General features: G+C 49.6%; 1 protein-coding gene across 1 annotated transcript; it reads left to right on the forward strand.

Annotated features, from left to right (window-relative positions):
• The first annotated feature begins 494 nt into the window (after window positions 1-494).
• CLEC19A (C-type lectin domain containing 19A) lies at window positions 495-19,332 on the forward strand. Its single transcript, XM_082714955.1, is given in 6 exon segments — window positions 495-592; window positions 9,163-9,191; window positions 9,193-9,329; window positions 14,954-15,047; window positions 17,828-17,960; window positions 19,125-19,332. Coding segments are annotated over 6 exon segments (564 nt in total). The 5' UTR covers window positions 495-501; the 3' UTR covers window positions 19,205-19,332.
• The last annotated feature ends 1,443 nt before the right edge of the window (window positions 19,333-20,775 follow it).

Genomic DNA, 20,775 nt, shown 5'->3' on the forward strand with positions numbered 1-20,775 from the left:
CTTCCCAGGCAAGCGGTGTGTCAGTGCGTTTAAGGCCAGAGTGAGATGGGGGCGAGCTGAGCCCAAGCACACAGGCCCCATGACTTCTGCCTCGGCCTCTGACTTCTGTTTTTACCTTCTGGTATAGATTTCCTCTGAGGGGGCCCCAGATACTTGATCTCCTGTGACAGGCCCAGATGCAAGCTCTGTTACTGTCCCATCTCACAGAGGAGAAAACTGAGTCTCAGAAAAGGGAGCACAGGCCCAAGGCCACAGGGTGGCTCAGAAGCATAGCGGTGGTTTCTCTCAGTTCCCTGAAGGGGGCTGACCAGGGGCGGCCTTCAAGCTGTCACTCAGACAGCCCTCCAGAGAGGAGGGAGGAGGGGTGTGGCGGGGGAGGAGACTGGAGGCTGTCCGGTGTGTCCTGAGCTCCCAGCAGATCTCGCCCGCTCTCAAGAGCGCTCCAGTGAAAGGGCCTCTCTTCTCCACGCAGGCCTGAAGGTGCCTTCCTCGGGCCTCAGGATGCAAAGGTGGGGGTTGTGGGCCATGGCGGCCTCCCTGACCCTCCTCCCTGCACAGGCCTTTCCGCAGACGGACATCAGTATCAGCCCAGGTGAGCCCCGGGGCCAGGACCCAAGCAGGTGGAGAGGAGGACACCCCACAGACACTCGAGGTTCTGTCGGTGAGGCTGAGCGGACCTGAGGAGTGGTGGGCGCCGCGCTGAGCCTCCTGGCAGCCCCTCCGGCTCCCCTCTCCCCACCCCAGGAGTAATGTTCACCCCACCCCACCCCAGCTCAGACCCCAAAAGTCCTGATTTTTAAATCCCAGCAGTGCATCTTAAAAACTGTGTGACCTGCCCAAATTTCTTAACCTCTCTGAGCTCAGCTTCCTTTGGAAAATGGGAGTCAGGGTAGCACCCTCTGGGGTGAATCTACTAGGGAAGTAAGATAAAGTGGGGGAAGTGCTTCATGCTTGGTGCTGGACACCACAACAAGATCTGGAAAAGGGATTTATTTTGTTAGGGATTTCGCATGGGTGGGGGGTTCCCCACCCCCATCTTGGCTGTGACAGCTGTTCCCAGGGACCGTTCAGACCTGCTATTTGCCACCATGGGTTGGGCATGCAGTTGTTCTTCTTGTGACCTCCCTGGAGGTCACTGCTCTGTGGCCCACTTCTGTGGGCTTTCTGTGTCCCCAGCAATTAGGACAGCAATTAACCAGCATGTGGCCTCCCCATATCCCTTGTGAAAGACTCAAGGCTTCAAAGGAGCTCAGTGTCTTCCTCTTTGCAATGCAGAGAACCAGAGACCCAGAGACCAGGGGAGCTCACTGGGAGGGATCCCCATCTGGGAGAGAGGATTCCTGAATCCTTCAGTCTGCTCCGGGCTGAGGATCCTCCCGGTCACCTCCACCGGGAGGGCTCTTGCCGAACCCTGTTTAAAATATTTAAAGTAATAATAATACCTATCACCAGTTAAGATTTACATAGCCCTCTCTATGTGCCAGGCATCGTTTTGAGCCCTTTCTGTGTATGGATCTATTGAACCTCCGCAGTAAGTCTATGGCAGAGATAATATTTTGATCCCCATTAAAGTATAACTCATAGTGACAGACTCCTAAGAATCCCATAAGACCCCATCATTGGGCTGTCACAGTGCTGGGGTGAAATGAAACTGCGGGCTGATAAGGTTGCCAGATAAAACACCGGATGCCCAGGTACATTTCAGAGAAATGAATTTCAAATAAACAATCATCTTTTAGACAATCAAATATTGCGTGGGACATGGGCTTAAAGTGATTTGTTGTTTATCTGAAATTCGGAGGTACCTGGGCATCTCTCTTAAACCAAGGTGAGTGGTGGTGGCCTTTGTTCATTAGGGCAAGCATTAGGGGCTCCGATCGATCATAAACTCTCTGAGCGTCTTAGTCGGCTCGGGCTGCAACAGGAAGTTACTTCTCACAGTTTTGGGGGGCTGGGAGGTTGAGGTGCTGCCTGATTCCGTTCCCTGGTGAGGGCTCTCTTCCTGGTTTGCAGATGGCCACCTTTCTTGTTGAGTCCTCATGTGGCAGGGAGAGAAAGAGCCTGTGCGCATGCTGCTCTGTCTTCTAATCCCATCACGGTCCCTCTCATGACCTCATGTAACCCTCATCACCTCCCAAAGACCCCACTACCAAACACCATCGCATTGGGCGTTCGTGCTCCAATATATGATTTAGGAGGGGACAGAAAAATTCAGTCCATAACGGTGACTTCGTATCCTGGCTCTGAGGCCTCAGTCTCCTCATCCAAGCAATGGGCGAGCAGGAGAGAAGTTGGACAAAATATCCTCAAGGTCTGCCTTGTGTATCCCACAGTCTTGTCTTCCTGTCCAGTGTTGTGTGGGAAGGGCCTGAGGCTGAGTTTGCCTGTGGGAACACCCGGGGAGTCTTCTCCCTCACTAGCTTGTGCCTGTGGCCACTCTTTCTGAGCATCGAGTGTCCTGCCCTGGAGAGTGGGGATGATAATGGCTCCCACCAAATGTTTTTGGGATCTCCAATGGGATGGTGCGGATGAAGGGCTTAGCACATAGCAAGGGCTTAAAGAATGAGAATTATTACGGTTAGCTCTTCGGCTGCTGCAGTTGTTGGAGATAGGATAGAAATGGTCAGGAGACACAGCTCTCTGGCATGACAGAAGCCTCCCTTGGAGAAAGGACCTTCTAGACGTCTCACCTCCATCTCACCCTCCAGGCCTCCCAGGGGCGGACCGAGATCACTTCAAACCCAGTCATCCTGGAGAGCTCGGAGCTGGAGTTGGCAGGAGGGATCGGGAATCCATTCAGCCCGCCCTTTCGTGTTACAGTTGGAGAAGCCGAGGCCTACGGAGGCCGGTGACCCTGCCAAGGATCCATCCAAGTGGTAGTAGTTCTTCTGCTCTCTGGGTTCCCATCCCAGCAGAAAGCCAGTTCAAGCCCGAGCAGACAGATCTTCTGGAGGAAAGTGACTTCAACCCAGAGGAGAATGTGTGAGTGTCTGTGTGCGTGTGTGTGCAAGAGTGTGTCTGTTGATGTGTGCCTAGGAAGGGCTTCTCTAGGGTCGTGGTGGGCCTTTGCAGACCACAGAGGTGAGCCCTCCTTATTGAGAAGGAACCTTGTTTGCTTTCCTGCTCTGGATCCCAGCTTTCCCGAGCAAAGCGGAACAGAGCATTTCATCCTCATCCAAGTCTCCCGACCTTCCATGAACGTGTAAATCTACACACAGAGTGCAACTCAGCCACACCTTGAGAACTGCTTTGGAAAACAAAACAAAACAAAAAACAACCCTTTAGACCCTTCTGAGAGACTTTGGAGGATTTAGCCAGACTAGAGCCATTTCCCAAAACCTTTTCTGCGAACTTAGCTTTGATCGCATTGTTCAAGGGGATTCAGGAGTGTAAAGTGCTTTAGAAGAGAGCCTGGCACCTGGGAAAAGCTGCACAAAAATTTGCTATTGTGATTCTTCAACCATTACCATCAAGTTTCCCTTCCTGGCTCCCGAGGCCAAGAACTCTCCACAGCAAAGGCCATTCCAGCAAGGCATTTGGAGCTGGGGGTAGGGCTGGGGTGCTGCTGCTGCAGGGCGTCAGGAGTTGGGCAGGGGGCGGCAATCAAGCCGCCAGCTTCACCCTGCACCCCCAGCTTCAGGCGGTCCCAGGCCCAGGCCGTCTCTGCTGCGGTAGTAGCTAATGTCAACCCAGAGCCAGGCCATGGCTTCCTTGTGAGGTCGGCATTATCATCATGTCCATTTTATAGATGAGAAAATGGAGGCATGAAGAGCTGAGGACTCCAGAGTCCAAGCTAGAGCCGAGAGGTCTGAGCGACGGGATGTCCGCACTTCCTAGAGTACCCCTTGGAGTCTGGATCATAGAGTCAGATCCCAGAGTGCCCCATGGACACTCTGGCCCGATTCCCCACCCAACCTCTATGGGCATAGAACACTCTGCATATTTCTGGGCTGCATCATAGTATACGATGACTCATTGCCAGGTGTGTGTTCCTTTCCCCAGACTGTGAGTGACTTGAGGGCACAGACCTCAAACCCATAGAGGCGTCCAGGAGACATGGACTTACTTGCTTAACTTTTGGTCTTAGCTCAGGCCGCTATAATCTTTAGTAAAACAAATAAAAATTTGTAAATGCCACAGTTTGGGAGGCTTAAACAATCGGAATTGATTTCTCACAGTTCTGGAGTGTGGGAAGTCTAAAATCAAGATCCTGAGTGATTTGGGTCCTGACGAGGACTCAAGATGGCTCCAAGATGGCCACCGTGTTGTGTCCTCACAGTGTCCTCACAGGCAGAGACAGACATGGCGGGGAGCTCTGGCCTCTCTTTCTCTTCTATAAGAGTACTAATCCTATCATAGGTGCCCCCACCATGACCCTGTCTAACCCTAGTCCTTTCCCAAATGCCCCACTTCCAAAAACATTGGGGATTAGGGCTTCCACGTATGAATTTGAGGAGGGGGAGACACAAACGTTCAGTCTGTGACACTGTTACATTTAGTGTTTAGTATATTTGTCCTACAAATGAGAAAACCAAGGGCAGAAAAAAGATGTTTTCTGGTGTTTAGGTGTTTCTTAGTGTTTAGGGATTTCTGAGTTCATCCTGATGCCCCCCCTCTACCCCTGCCCAGCTTGCTAGATATGGTAATAAGTGACTTAGCTTTTCCGAGACTCAGTTTCCTCAGCTGTAAAATGGGAATGATATTGATACTCTCCGAGGCTGGTCTCAGCAGTTACATACTCACCACTGAGTGTATGGCTGCTGTTTGGGCAATAGAAGACATGGCCCAGTGCTTTTTCCCCTTTGTATCATGTGGCCATAACTGTGGCCCAGAGAAGGGAAAGCCAAGTTCAGCATGTGAGGCCCAGGGCCACCAGCTCTGGAAACCAGAGCCAGGACTCAGTGGTGAGGAGCATCGTCTGATGGTGGGACAAGTGACCCAGGGAAGCAGTGGGAAGGAAAGGGGTGTGGTGAGCGTGACCCCTCCCAGTCACTACCTTCCAGGACACCGAAAGACACTTCCTCCTATCTCCTGGGACTTCTGGGGGCCAGTAGTGGGAGTGGGGTGGGGGTTGGGATGTGGACCCCAGAGCCTTCCTCACTCACCTCCTCTCCTGGCTGGCTCTCAAGGCTGCTCTGGGCAGGAGGCAGCAGGGTAGTGCGTTTGTAGGCGGCTGGATTGGGGCCAGGGGAGCAGGCAGCCAGATTGAGTGGGAAGGTGACAATTTATTCTTTTAAAAAGAGAGAGAGAGAGAGAAAAAAAAATGAGCCCTGAACTCCACTGGTGTGTTCTTTTTTCTTCACAAGACCAGAGCTCCCAAAGACTTTGACTCCCCACCCCCACCCCCCAAGCTGGGAGACCTTGGTGGCCTTTAGTGCTGCTAATTGAAGTAAAAGACCTTACCAGTTGGCCTCCTGGTTTCCGGAGCAACAAGCTTCTTTGTGCACCCCTTCCCCTCCCTACCCCCCCCCACCCTCCCTGTCACCTCTGGCCTCATCTCTTGCCTTCCCCCCTCTCAGATTCCCAGCTTGGCTGAACCATTTGCAGATGTTCTCCAAATGTTCCACTCTCTTAGATCTCAGGGCCTTTGCACCTGCTGTGTCCACACAGCACCTGAAACATTTTCTCTGACTCTTACTTTTCAAGTGTCAGATGAGACATCATCACTTCCAGGAAGGCTCCCAGATCTCCAAATCCTTATATGACCTGTTTAGGTGCTCCTGTGGCAACTCCTTGAAATTCCCCCATCTGGGAAGGGGATTCGGGTACCCTGTCTTAATCACCCTTAATCAGCCTTAATCACAGGCTCCTTGAAGAGAGGGTTGGGGCAGCCACCAGTTCAACTAAGGGAGACAAAGGGGGCAAACAAATAACCAACTTCCAGAAATAATTTGGGGGCTACTCCCTCAAGTTTTTGCCTGCATGACACACACCCATAAATGACACATTAATGACATTTTATATCTGTGCTCATTTTTCTTAATGTCCATCTCCATTAAACGGTAAGACCCAAGAGGTCAGAGGGGGCCTCTGTTTGTGTGTGTATGTGTTGTTCGTCCACAGTCTCTCCAGCATGTAGCCAACTAACAGCCTGAGCTCAAGAAGATCTCCAATAGGACCTCTTGAATGAAAAAGAGAATGAGAGAAGACCAGACCATCAAGACTGAGGCAAAAGGAAATGGGCTTAAATGCAGCAGGAGTCCCTAAATTAGGTCTGGAGCCACACAGCCTGACTTTAAAAACTACCTCTGCTGCTTGGGAGCTGTGTGATCTTGGGCAAGTTACTCAACCTCTCTGTTTTTCGGTTTCTTCCTCTGTAAAGTAGGAGTCGTTGTGGTGCCTACCTTGTAGGATGCGTGGATGATAAATGAATTGATAGGTACAAAGAACTTGACACAAAGCCGGCTCAGATGGAAGCTCAGTAGTGTTGGTCCTGTTTATTATATTGCTGTCATTCTCTGACTTGTGAAGCTGGAAACCTCGAGAAATCCCTTCATGAGAGAGACTCGGATTAGCCAAGGCTACTTTGGGGTTCAAGCTGATGAATGGCCTCAGAGATCCTCTTCAGTTCTCAGTTTCTCAAATCCTAGAGGCAAAGGGGGTGCAGGATACCAGGCAGGGTGGAGTTCTGCCTCCTCCTAGATCCTTCCAATTAAAGGCCTTTGCCTGCCCAGGTGGAAAAGGGAGTAATTGAGTGGTGACCTGTCACAGCCCCATTTTCTGGTATGTTTCACCCCAGGCATCCATAATTGCCATTTGTTCAGTGGGGAAAATCAAAGGAACCAGCCATGTGGAGGAGGGAGCTTGTTTTCCACATGGAGACTTGATTTAAAATATCCACCAGGCTTTAGGACCCAGGAGAAGCCTTTGGGCCTTGGGGAGAGGGGAGCTAGGGCCCTGGCCCCCTCCTTTCCCCTTCCAGCCCCCTTCATTTAATCGTTGCCAGCTCTTTCTATGTAAAATGTAGTGCCACAAAGTGCCTACAAAGAGCTCAGCAATGCCCAGCATTGCTAGAAGGGACAAGTCAGGACGCGGAGAACAGCTGCCTGGGTCGGGGAAGAGCTGGTCCTGGTCAAATGAGAGAGCCCAGTGGCTGTGGTCAGTGACGGGAAGCTTGGAAGGTGTCTACTTAGCATAGCTCCCAATTAAAACAACGGACTCTTCCTTTCCCCTAATAAATGCACAGAGGTACATGCCTGTGCACACACACACACATACACACTTTTGATTCTGCATTTAATTTCAAGGGATTCGCTGGATCCCTGAAGCCCCATCAGCCCTGGCTATGAACGCTCGAGCTAGTCGTTAAAAATCATACTGTCACAAAGCAATCCAGACATGTCACAATTTGCGAGTTCCAATGGGTTGGCCTACCAACCTCTAGAAGTAGGTGCTAAAAGACTGTGACACATTTTCAGCTGTGTTGATTTCCCATGATGAAACATCCATCCTGCAGACTTTCAGTTCAAAGACTTTGGTGTCTGGAGGCTGAGTTCAAATCCCTATTTGCCACTGACTATCAGGATGACCTTGGGCAAGTCACTTGACCCATCTAAGCCTCGGTTTCCCTGTATGTGTTTAGCACATCACAGAGGCTCCGTGAATGTTGTCTACTACTTAATTATTCAAGAGTTCAACCAGCTCTTCCAGTGGCTGGAAAGGCAAAGATCCCAAATCCTTAGGTGGCCACAAAGGGTCCCCAAAGATTAGCCAGTTTGACAGCTGAGAAGGGAGAGAATGTACCATTGTCACAGGGCACGTCCAGCCTAGAGCTCCCGGCTGGGACCCCGGCCTCCAGATCCCAGTCCAACAGATTGCACCACTGCCCACTGCCCACAGCCATGGGGGAGCCACCTATTATTATTCAAGGATGGTTCTCAGAATGCATTCCTCCCCAACCCCCCCACCCGGCCTCCCCTACCCCCAACCAGTCATCTTGAGTGGTTTCCAAAACGAGTGTCTTCTAAGAAGCCTTCCAGGGGGCTGACGCTTGGGAGAACTTTATTGTCTGAGTCATGGATTTCCCATGCCTTTTTTTCAGAATTAAGAACGCATCCTGAACCCCAGTAGTTCAATGGGCTTCCAGATATAAATAGTTCGATGGGGTCTCCTTTGTCAATAAACACATGGAAAAATCTCCACGCTCACCAGAGAGCCCAGAATTGCAAATTGAAACGAGATACCGTTTTTTGCTTATAAAATTTGCAAAGATGGCCATGAAAGCCGTAACACTCAGCACTGGCAAGGGCACTGTGAGATGGGCACTCTCGGGCATTGCCGTGGGAGTATAAATTGCTTTCAGGAGGCAATTTAGCAAATTGTATCAAAGCCTTAAAAATCTCTCCTCGGAAAATCAGCAGAAGTGCCGAAAAAGCTTGATGCACAAGGGCTGTTCATCTCAGCATTGGGTGTAATTGTTTTTTAAAAAAGGGAACCAGTCTAATTATCCACAAATAGGGGAATGATTAAATAAACTGGGGCGGGGGGGGGAGCCACTTAACGGAGGATTCAAGAGCTATTTCAAACAATGTTTACAAAAATGTATAATGACATGGGAGAATATATTCTCATTTTTGGAACTTGGAATACTCACATGTATGTATAGTACAATATAACAACTGAATTTCTACAAACCACTGCATTCAAGCGTGACATGAAGAAAAATATGCCAGAGCGGTCGCATTTTTCCAGGTGTTCTATAAGGAGCATATATTACTTTTGTCTTTTTGGTAAATGTTAGGTATGCACGTGTTCTCCAGACCTCAAGCGTAGAATTTTACTAATCATAATGGGCCATGTTTTTGGTTTTTGTTTTTTGTTTTTTTAAGTTTTACATTTACTTTTATTTTTTTTTTTAAGATTTTACTTTTAAAGATTTTATTTATTTATTTGACAGACAGAGATCACAAGTAGGCAGAAAGGCAGGCAGAGAGAGGTAGGGGGAAGCAGGCTCCACGCTGAGCAGAGAGCCCGATGGTGGGGCTCGATCCCAGGACCCTGGGACCATGACCCAAGCCGAAGGCAGAGGCTTTAACTCACTGAGCCACCCAGGTACCCCTGGGCCATGTTTTATGTTCACTCTTGGAAAGATGTCCTAAGCTGTAGGTACAATGTTTGCACAGTGCCCACCCTCCTGCCAGTCTGTTTTCTTTCTGCCCACAGCCATGCCTGAGCTGCCCCGGGCTTCCCTGTTGCCCACTCTTCTGGATGGAGTTCAAAGGCCACTGCTATAGATTTTTCCCTCTCAATAAGACTTGGGCCGAGGCTGACTTCTACTGCTCTGAGTTCTCCATTGGGAGGAAGTCTGCCAAACTGGCTTCCATCCACAGGTGAGTAGACGTCCGTCCCCCATGACCCAACCAGGCACCCCCTTTGGAAACGGGAGTGAAAAATGGCAATTCTTACTGGTGTTTCTCTTGGGTAATTCTCGCTAACTTTGATCCAGCCCGAATTCTCGTCGAAGAGGGTCGAGCCCAATTTCTCATTGAAATAGTAGAAGGCAAAGCCTTGAGCCTGGGTGGCAAAAAGCAATCTACTGGATCCATCTCTTTAAGCGCTGATTTTGTGCAGAGGGCTTGACCCTGTGATACACTCGTGTAACATACATACAAAGACTATAATATGAGAAATAATAATTGACATTTGTTTCCTCGGCATCTGTACACATCAGCACACTGAAGCTCTCTCAAACCGTATGAGGGAGCTATCTTCGTTGTACACACACACAACTTGATCCTCCCGAAACATAGCTTGCTCAAAGTTAGCTAGCTATAAAGTGATGGACCTGGGATTTGAACCTAAAAAGCCAAATTCCATAGCCACCCCACCAAGGCCTCCTTCCACATTCCTCTGTGTCTCCCAAGCCCCAGCCACACAGACCGTCTCAGAGTTCTCCAGTCTGGTCCAGCCCTTTCGCTCCTCTTTACCTTTGCACATTCTGTTCCCTCAGCTGGGAATTCCTATCCCCGTCTTCTCCTGTCTTCACTGAGGTCACCTTGACTGCATGGCACCCTAGCTGCACTCACTGCCCACCTCTCCTAGAGCACTTTTCTCCTCACCCTATGATGACGTGTTTTCACCTCAGACGTCCTCGCGGTGTGTGGGTTCCTTGAAGCCAAGTAGGCCGTGTCCCACTGGCACCCAAACGACAACTTCACAATCCTGCTTCTGTCTTTCAAGACTCTTAGGAACTTGAAGTCAGAAAGACCGTTGGTTCTTTATGCTTTAGGGCTGCCGAATTTTGGTAAGAACAGGGAAGGGGTCCTGTATCTTGGTTTGGAAGTGAATCCTCCATGTTTTTGTCCCACCGATATGGAGATTCGTGCGTCTCCCTCTGTCTCCTCAGTGGCGCTGAAGAAGGTGGTGAGGCAGGTCTGTCAGGAGAACAGGAACCACTACTAATATTCAACAGAGAATTTAAAACACATGAGTAAAGGAATCTAAGAACTTAAGGAGGCAGTAGTGAGGCAGTCTAGAGATTCACAAGGGCAGGAAACCAATCCCGCCCGTAAGAGGAAGGCAGACCGTTGTCAGGGGAGCTGGAGCTACCGAGGTGGGGCAGCCCCTGCCAGCGAATCCCAAGGTTGAGGGAGAGACAGATGCCCCGGCTTCTCTCCAGCTCCCCCCCACCACCATCATCTGTGCTTCCCCCGACGGGCAGGGCAGCTGACAAGAAAACCGAGGAAGAGTGGTCTTCGGGGCAAATCCCCGAACAGAGAACAGAGCCCAGGGTTAGCACTGACAAGAATGGATCAAAGAAGTTCTCAAAAATTGTGAGCCTTTAGAAGGAGAATGCGATCCAGGTGATGAAGTGTAAGTTTTAAATTGATTCCAGGGGCGCCTGGGTGGCTCAGTCGGTTAAGCGTCCGACTCCTGATTTCAGCTCATGTCATGATCTCAGGGTCGTGAGATCGAGCCTCACGCTCAGTGCGGAGCCTGCTTAAGATTCTGTCCCTTCTCCTCTGCTTCTGCACCCCTCACCCCAGCTCACCCCAGCTCTCTCTCTCTCTTAAAAAAAATTTTCTAAATGAAGATTTCCCTTTAGCCAGCCCACGGGAAGGGTAGCTCAGCCCGCTCATGGTGCTTGTAACCTCAACCTTGGTTAGCTGAGGGTCAGAAAGGATTCCAGGCCATCTGGGAGGCTTCCGACAACCTCTGACCCAGTTCCTGTTCTTTCCTGCCTCCACTTACCTTCTTCCTGTCTTCTCAACTCCTAACGCCCCTCCTTTTTTATACTAAGATTCTCTCCCTTTCCTCTCCTTGACAGGTAGATTTCCATGTTGGCATATAATACTGTCCTGGAAACATGTAGGAAAGTTAAATTCATTGACAAATTCATAAAGACATAAATAAATTCATAAATTCATAAATACATGAAGTTCAGTTGGCATGAAGCTAGACACTGTTATAAAGTCCCTAATTACATCTTGTCTTTGAGACATAGCCCAGTATTTCTGGTGTTCTCTTCATGCCTCTTCAGTTTTTTTCTTTCATAATTACACACACAATCAGCTTATGTCTGCGGAGCGTCTGATTGAAGCTTAAGATCCTCATACTTTCTGCTTACCTAATAATTTCCATCTTCGTTTCAAGCGACAGCTGAATTGAATTAAGTTCATCTGATACACACTCCTTATTACTTGCAGTAGCACCTTGGGCTTCTCTCTGTTCCTGCTATTTTTGACCAGATCTGGGGGAAATGCAATAAAATATTGAAATCGTTTCCCAAGCAGGTGTTGTTGAACAAAGATGGCGAAATCGCTAAAAGTGACCAGGCAGCCTCTCCACCAGATGACTGCCTGAAATGTATATGTTCAGCAGTCAGTGTAGCCAAGCTGGGCACGAGAGAGACATTGGGGGATGCCAGCGCTTACCCAGCTGGGTAGGACCAAGGTCAGTGACCCACTGGGCTGAAGAACACTATGTCTCCAGAAACTGGATCCTTCCCCATGTCAGACCACACACTCTTGGAACTTTGATATTGACTAGAGCCTGCTGTTGGCATGAGAGAAGGTGTCAGATACAAATAAGACTTGATGATGGTCTGTGTGGTCCTTGTGGCCCATTTGGAGAGATGGGACCTTAAGAAACAGAGAACTAAACCAACCAGCCTGCCCCCTAGGAGGTCAAAAGTGGGTACTCCAGGCGATCCAAGAGTGGATAGGGGATGTTCACAGAAGGCTTTCTGGAAGAGCTGGTCCTGGGTCAGGACCATAAAGAATTTAGGAAGCTTAAGGAATGGGAACAGCAGATATTCCAGATGGTGAAGCCATTGGGAGGAGATGTGATGCGCATTAAGGGACAAGAGTCAGACATTCCTGGACTAGTCCCAACTCCCATCGCTTCGTCTGCGCACGATCTGACAAGGAGACCAAGCCTCTGAAGCCCTTCCAGTTAGCTGCGGTGTGTGCTCAACAGTGGGGGCTGCTAATGGTTTCTTTTGTTATAATCCTCAGCGTCTCAGGGGGTCAGTTCTTACTTAGCGTTCCCATGTCACCTCATCTTTTCTAGGGCACATAAGTCCTGCCTCAATCACCCTCTTTCCTTTCCTTTTCCTCCAGTAGTATCTGCGTTAGTCCCTCAGGCTGCTATTACAACAAACTGCAGACAGGGGGGCTGATAAGCCACAGAAACTTATTTCTCCCAGTTCTGGTAGCTGAAAGTCCAAGGTCGGTGCCAGCATGGTTGGGTTCTTGGTGAGAGCCCGCTCCCTGGTTCACAAATGGCCCATCTTCCTGCTGCGTCCTCCCGTGGTGGAAGGGGCAAGAGTGCACTATGGCATCTCTTTTATCAAAGTACCTTCCACTTAAGGACCTCCCAAATGTCCCACCTCCTAATATGATCACATGGGCATTAAGATTCCAACATAGGAGCTCTGTGGGGACACAAATGTTCAAACCATAGTAGAAGGCATTGGTGTCTCCTTGGAGATTCTCACCTCCTTTTTTCAAAGAGCTTATAAAATAATTCACCTTACAAAAGAAATCAGGGAAGGACACTGAAGATGATCTGCTGCCTAAAACAGCAAAGAAATGGAGATGGGTGAATAGAGAGAGAGAGAGAGAGACATACAGACACTTCCATTCGATCGTCAACGTGTTTCCTGAGTACTGTATTGTGTGTTTGGCACCCGTGAACTCATTGAATACTTCCATCAGAATGAGACCCTTCTGGTTGCTCGCTCCACAGCCATGACTAATCCCTTTGCCTGCGTAAGAAGTTTCCAGCCTCCTTTGCAGCTCCCAACTGGCCGTAAAACCCAGTTCGGCCAGTTGGATATTAGGGGAAGTCTGTAAGGGGCATCATGGAAGTACTCTCCTCCCTGATAAATGGACACAGGCATGTGGAAAGGGCCCAGTTTCCATCGCTGCCTTTCCTTCTTGGGCTCTAGTCATGTGGGGACATGGTCCTTGGAGCACCTGCAGGAAGACCCTAGAGGAAGATCATGGCTTACCCAGTGCCCGGACATCGGCGAGGCTGGACAATGCCATTGGCCGAGCTCAGAAGGCTGGCAAGGGGGTTGCGAGCCAGTGCACAAACAACAGGCACACTCCACTCAAGTAGTTCCCACTCCCTGAAGACCAGATCCCACTGGATGAGAGACTCCCATTTTTAGCTTCCATGTGACATTAAAAGGTAAACGTTAGTGGGTTGAAGAGGTTATGATAAAGGGATAATTATCAGCCTTGGACCTAATACCTAACAAGGAACTCACTTCAAAATAGGACCAAGTTGGTGTTTACCATTTAAGTTGCCACAAAGTCTGTCTGCTCTCATTGGCTTTGTCTCTCATTGACAATTGTCATTGCTGCTCTGCAAAGACTGCCACCTTGTCTGAAATGCCCACTATGAAATTACTTTTGTCTTGAGCCATTGGTAGCAAATCAAGACAGACATGTTTATTCTTCTTAATTTTGTGATTGTGGAAGAAATTACTAGTTCATTCCAGAAGCGCTCAGACTTCTGGCACTCTGAATCTTTCTTGACACGGTTCTCCAGGCAGTCAAATTCAGGGAATTGCTTCATAGATACCATTATGATCTAAATCTTTGCGTCTTTCCCAAATTCATATGTTGATACCTAACCCCCAGGGTGATGGTTTTGGGAGGTGGGACCTTTGGGAGGTGATTTGTTCATGAGGGTGAAGCCCTCATGGATGGGATTAGTGCCCTTTTGCCAGAGATCCCCCACCTCCCCGCAGAGCTCCCTACCCCCTTCCCCCACGTGAGGATACAGTGAGAAGTCTGTGACCCCAACAATGGCCCTCCCCTGACTGTGCTGGCCCCCGACCTTGGACTTCCAGCCTCCTGAACTGTGAAAAATACATTTCTGTTGTTGGAAAGCCACCCAGGGCAGGGTATTTGGTTACAGCAGCCTGAAAAGGCTAAGACACTTTCTAAAGGAGAGTGGACTGTCCACTGGAGGGCTTTGGTTTGCTGAGTGAGCTCTGTGAGTTCAAGCCCAGAGGTGAATTTTCCAGGAAAGCAGAAGATTCTGGAGATGGTACGTGAGAAAAAAAAAATTATAGGATAAATAAGGACTGGCAGCCTAAGGAGGGCTTTTGAGAGAAAACAAAAATGTCTAGCGGAGATTTTCATTAAGTTGTTTGATGGGTGCAAGGCGGCATAAACCTCTTTCTTTGTCTTCATGATATTGGCAGTAGAATCCACCTTGTTTGCTCCTGCTTTTGAGGCAGATGTACACTTTTAGGATGAATAGCCGTGCTGAGATCTGATTTAAACTGGCGTGAATACTATCTGGAGGGGTCTATGAAAGGACCGTCCCGTATGAGTGATGTAATTAACGAAGAAAAAAGAAGGAAAAGGCAGAGTCGCGGCATACCCTCCATTTACTGTGGTCCCAGAAGGTTAAGAAGAATTGTTTTCCGTTTTCAACTCTGTCCTATGCCAAAAGACAAGGAGTAACCCTCTTGCCCTGTTGCTCACATTTGCAGCTGGGAAGAGAATGTCTTTGTGTATGACCTTGTGAACAGCTGTGTGCCCGGGATCCCAGCTGACGTCTGGACAGGGCTTCACGATCACAGACAGGTAAGGAAGCGATGACCATCAGGTCCTCCTGGAAGCTCCCAGCCAAGACGCCATTTCCAGTTAGCCAGCCTTGCCCATGGAACCTGTATGCCAGGTCACTGCTCCATGCCCAGCCCACGGAGAGAAATCCGACACCGACATGTCCCAGTTAGAATACAGCGGTGTGAACATAGTGTGGTGTGAATACTAGAATACGGCGGTGTGAGCATGATGGGAACACATATGGTCAGGGAAGGCCTCTGTTTGGGTTTGAGTTCTGAAAAAAGCAGACACAGAAATGTGATTCGATGTCGGAGAGATTTCTGAGGGGAAAGATCTGGGAAGAAAAACAAGAGGAGAGGGCATAAGGAGGCAGGGAATGTCTCCGGACAGTTGCATGTGTCTGAGAGTGTGTGTTTGAGAGGAGAGTGGGGGAAGGAAGAGCCTCTAATTATCGCAGAGTTCTGAGAAAGACTTGGGTAGGCCAGTGGGGAGTCCTCAGGCAGGGGAGGGCCAGGAGAGGAAGACCGCATGGTGCAGAACTGGGCCAGCACTGGCACCGCTGAGTTCTTGCTGGGTTATTGTTGGGGCAGAGCCTGGGGGAAGCCTGGTCTCACTGTGAATGTAGGAATGGATCCCACGGGTCAGGGGAGCTGAGGCTGTCAGTCAGCCATGTTCCCTATAGCCAGTCCTCCTAAAGGAGCTCGAAGCAGTGTCCTTCTGTGGCTGCCGCAGCCTCTCCAGGTGAGAGACATTTAAGCTACTATCTAATGGTTAAATAAGAGTCAGCCAGAGGAAGAAGCGTTCCAGGTAGAGGGACCAGCATGGGCAAAAGGCCTGAGGTGTGAACGATCTTGACCCAGTTGAGGACATTGAAAACAAATGGTTCTGGGAAGCAGAGAGGGTCGGGGGTCAATGGATTCCTGGTGAAGCATCAGGCCAAAAAAGAGAGCAGACTCCAGAGAGCTTATGCCTGGCAATATCACCGCAGACTCCAGCTGGAAATTTTGTCTCCACACTTTCCCTGGGTGAGCTGAATATTGTCTCTGTTCTGAGAGACGAATGCTACCAGCCCGGCCCCAGAGTACTGTGGGGAACCAGGCTGCGGTTCCAGCTCCTGTCCTTTCGCTGACTGGGTGGTAGGAAACTTCATGCAATTTTTTTTTTTTTTTTAACCTCTCTGAGCTTCAGTTTCCTCAGTAGAAAATGGGGATAGTGGTAACAGTGGCTTCTTGTAGAAAGTCAATGAGCTTAGCCTGGTGCTTGGCACACTGTCCCAGCTCATAAGGCTGGCGGGAGCTGCTGGCAAAGAAGCAGAGGTAACCTCAGGGTCCAGACTCAAGACAGATACATCTTTTAAACCCATAGAATTTGGCTGGCAAGCAGAGATATAGAAGTTGTAAAAACAAACAAAACAAAACAAAAAAACAACAACAACCAACCCACAAAATTTCTGTTCGTAATAGGAACTTTACAATGGGACTGTGGTGAGGCAGGGTCTGCCTGGGTGACTCAGTCGGTTAAGTGTCTGACTGCTGGTTTCAGCTCAGGTCCTGATCTCAGGATCATGAGCTCAAGCCCCAGGTCAGGCTCCGTGCTCATCGGGGAGTCTGCTTGAAGATTCTCTCTCTCCCTCTTCCCTTCCCCTCACTATGTGCATGTGCTTTCGTGCTCGCTCTCTCTCAAATAAATAAATAAATGTTAAAATAAAGTGGGATTAGAGGGGTGCCCGGCTGGCTCAGTCAGAAGAGCATGCGACTCTCGATCTTGAGGTCTTGAGTTCAAGCCCCTCGTTGGGCTCCGAGAGTCCTTCAATAACAAAGCAAACAAACCAACTTTTAAAAAATATTTATTTAATAAAATGGAATGACAAATACACTTAGTGGGGGTTTAAGGAACTTGTATCCCAAGATTTAAGAATAATAGCTACAAACAATAGAGTCAAAGGATCTGTGTTTTCAACTTCTCAGGGGTGAGCACCGCGCGAGCCCTTTGCACTCCTCGACATCGTCAGTCCTCACTGTAGCTTTCTGGGGGAGACATTAGCTCCGTTGTAAAGGTGCAGAGAGAGCCCCAAGAGGTTAAGTCCCTTGTCCAGCCTGCAGTGAGGAAGTGGGTAGAGCCCAAACAGCAGGCTGGAGCCTCTCGCTCAGAGGCGGCATGCTATTTCCATTATCTGACGCCCCCTCCGTAATCATCAGTGCTTCGGGGGAGACTTTTCTCAGAGCCTGAACAAATGCAGAAACGGCTTGTGTTCCAGAACACTGCAAAGACGTGCTTCTCGCCCCACTTAATTTGCACATTTATTTTAACACCAATCAAATTCCCAACAGGCGTTTTCTTGTAATTGGACAGAGCTGTCCCACCTCGGGCGAGAAAAAACACACACTATGTGAACGAAAGGAAAGAAATGGAGGGTGACCTCCGTCCGCTGGTAAATTAAAAAAATAAGAAATTTGAAAAAGTGGAGCAGGTGAGGTCTTGGGTACCGCAGTCAAGACGTGGGTTTGAATCGCAGCACCACTGCCCTATGAGTGTGAATTTGCCTAGACCCGTCTGGGTCTCGGTTTCCTCCTCTGTCAAAGGGGGGTGGGGATGCCCACTCGGAGGACAGCGCCTGGCGTGGCACCTAATAAGGCTTCAGCAAACCTGGTAGCGATAACAGTATCTCACATCCCCGTGAGGACATCTGTGCTGCTCCACGTGGAGGTGTTAGAACGTCGTTCCTGAGCTGGGCTGGCACTAATGCCAGATCTTTCTTTCGCCGGCTTTTCTCCTCGGCACTGGATGGACGTGCCCAGGAGGGGCAGTTTGAATGGACCGACGGCTCCTCCTATGACTACAGCTACTGGGACGGGAGCCAGCCGGATGGTGGCCTGCACACGGACCCAGAAGAGGAGGATTGCGTGCAGATATGGTACCGGCCCACCAGCGGTGGGTGCCCCTGAGATCAGGACTCTTGCAGGGGCGCTGGGGAGGGGCCACGGACGGCAGGGAGACCGGCGAATTGAGTGGCTGGGGCATTCTTCTCTGCGGTGGATAGATTTAACAGTACATAGTGGTGCAGTGTTGCATGGAAAGGTATTAGTGGCAGAAGCATGGGGGCGGGTCAGAGGAAGGATTTGTACAAAGATCAGTCAAAAGGCGGTGCTTCTGTGTCTGCTCACCAGGGTACCCAAGTGTCAGCCCCTACCCCAGGCTCCTGAGTGTTAGAATGGAGGTGTGCTGGGGCCGTACTCGGGGGTAAGCAGTGAGAAGAATACACACCTGGGTTCGAGCCCTGGCCCTGCTGCTTTCTAGCTCTGTGTCCTTGTGGGAAATTACTTGTTCTCTCGGACATTCCATTTCCTCTTCTGTAGAATGGATTTAGTAATCGTTCCAACCCTCAGGGCAGATCTGAAGGTTCTAGGAGGTAGAGTTGGTCCAGCACAGCTCCACTCCTTATGAATCGCGTGGCCCAAAGTGAATGCCTTAACCTCTTGGTACCTCAGTGGCTGCATCTGCAAAATGGGTTCGTGATACTTAACGGGTTGCTGTGAAGAAGAAAGAAGCTCATGTACATCAAGTGGCCACAGTGGCCCCCATGGGGTATGAGCAATCACCGCCATCAGCATTAGCAACATCATCACTCTTCACACCAGTCCTGAGAAGTAGAAACTATTAATATTCTCATTTAGCAGAGGAAGAAACGGAAGCTCAGAGAACTTAAGTGATTTGGTCATGGTCACACAGCAAGTAGTGAAGCAGATTTCCAAAAAAACCTACCAAAGTCCAGAGTCAAGCACTCACCTGCTACTTCCTCTGTGCTCCTTTATCTTTTCCTGATTAGAGGAAGGAGGGATGGAATGGGGACTCCTGGGAGCCAGAGGTGGGCCAAGCCTCTGCATGAAGTTTGTCCTGCCCCATGCACAGTGGCAAGTCAAGATCAGCCTCATGGGAGAGAGAGGCTGGACAGCAGCCTCATCAAACATCAGCAAGAAAGGGGTGCCAGTGCAGACGTGAGCCGCTGGAGAGGGCTTTTACTCCAGTGGGGTGGTGAGGTGACTTTTACTGTGGTAGGTGGACCTCACCCAGATTCTCTGCTTCTTCCCACCGCAGCTCTGAGGTCATGGAATGATAACACCTGCAACCACGAGTTCCCCTTTGTCTGCAAGATCGCATCTCTGACCATTCATTGATCCGGTCTCGCCCCCTCCCAGGGAGCCCGACTCCAGCACCGTCTTATAGCTGTACTGAGTGTAGATCCAATACTCAATAAATGTGAAACACAGGGGAGATAAAGCTCCCAGGCAGAGATTTTAAATAAGCAAGCCTTAATGCTACAGAGTGGTTATTTGGTCATAAGTAACAGGAAACACAACTTAAACTGGCTTAGTAAATAAAAGGGGGCGGTGGATTTCCTGCTCTAAGTAACAGAAGTCCAAGTTTGTTCTAGATTCAGAGTTGAATTTCATTGGCCTGGATCAGTCACATTCCACTTAGGCATATGTTGTTGGCTAGACCCCACTTAGATGCCCATCTCTGGAGCAGAAAGGGATGGGAGTCAATATCCTCTGAACCACGTGGGCCCAAAGAGGTGGGCAGTTCCTGAGGGAAACACATCAACAGATTTATACATGGCTGGTGGGAATATAAGATGGTGAAGCCATTCTGGAAAACAGGATGGTGTTTCCTTAAAAAGTTCAACATAGAATGACCCAGAAATGCTAATTCTGGGTATATACCAGGAGGGGTCATTGCAGCATTATTTGGAATGGCCCCCAAAGTGGAAACATCTTCGGGGGTACCACCCAGATGACCTCATCCCATGGGTCAGGGTCCCAACCAGCTCCCTGACTATAGTATAATGCATGCCTACCTGGGGACCTACACTGTCTTTGAAGTTCGGTCACTCTGAGTCCTGGCCTGCCGTCTTCTTTGTCTTCCACCGAAGAGGCTCTCTGGCATTCACTCCTAGAGCAAGGGCCCGTTACTCATCCTTGACTGATAAGTATCCTTACTTATCAGTAGAATAGTAGAACGTCAAAGCCTTGTAGCAAGAGCCATCCAACCCGCTTATGCTTTTGCATACTATTTTCTCTGTTCATCAATTACCCGATCCATGGCTTCTGCTGGTGCGTTCCCTCCTGCCAGGATGCCCTCCCTGCTCACTCCAGAGGGTTTAAACCACCTCGTGCCATGGACTATGCTCCACCCACCACAACCGATTGCCAGCCTGGAGGCAGTCCATCCAGCTCCTTAGCCCTGCATTGTTGCCTGCTTCTTCAGACCGTTTCCCATATCAGTGGTTCCAGATGGGGTGTTCTGGTAGCCGTCGCTGAGATGAAATTTGGCGTAGATATCATTTAAGGACCAATACCTGTGAAGGGAGAGCGGAGGAAGAAGTGGAACTGGGGTGTGACCTGGCAAATTATCAGCCAACCTAGCAGGAGATGCAAGAGAAAGAAATACTGCCATCAGATTGGACCACATGGGGTGGAAAGGGCCAGATCTTTAGACCCGAACTTTATACAGTGGGTGATGCAGTCTTCCCCAGAAAGGATGTGATTTCTCCAGAGCTGATACTGACCCTGAAGGAGCTGACGGTTGAAAGCTCTCTGCTGCCTTCCTCGAAGGGGGATCTGGGTAGTGCAACTCCGTGTTACCACAACTGGAATCAAAAAGACCTAGGTTGGGGGCGCCTGGGTGACTCAGTTGGTTAAGCAGTCAACTCTTGGTTTCGGCTCAGGTCATGATCTCAGGGTCATGG

Source organism: Mustela nivalis, assembly GCF_964662115.1.
Source record: "Mustela nivalis genome assembly, chromosome: 19".
Lineage (NCBI taxonomy): Eukaryota > Metazoa > Chordata > Mammalia > Carnivora > Mustelidae > Mustela > Mustela nivalis.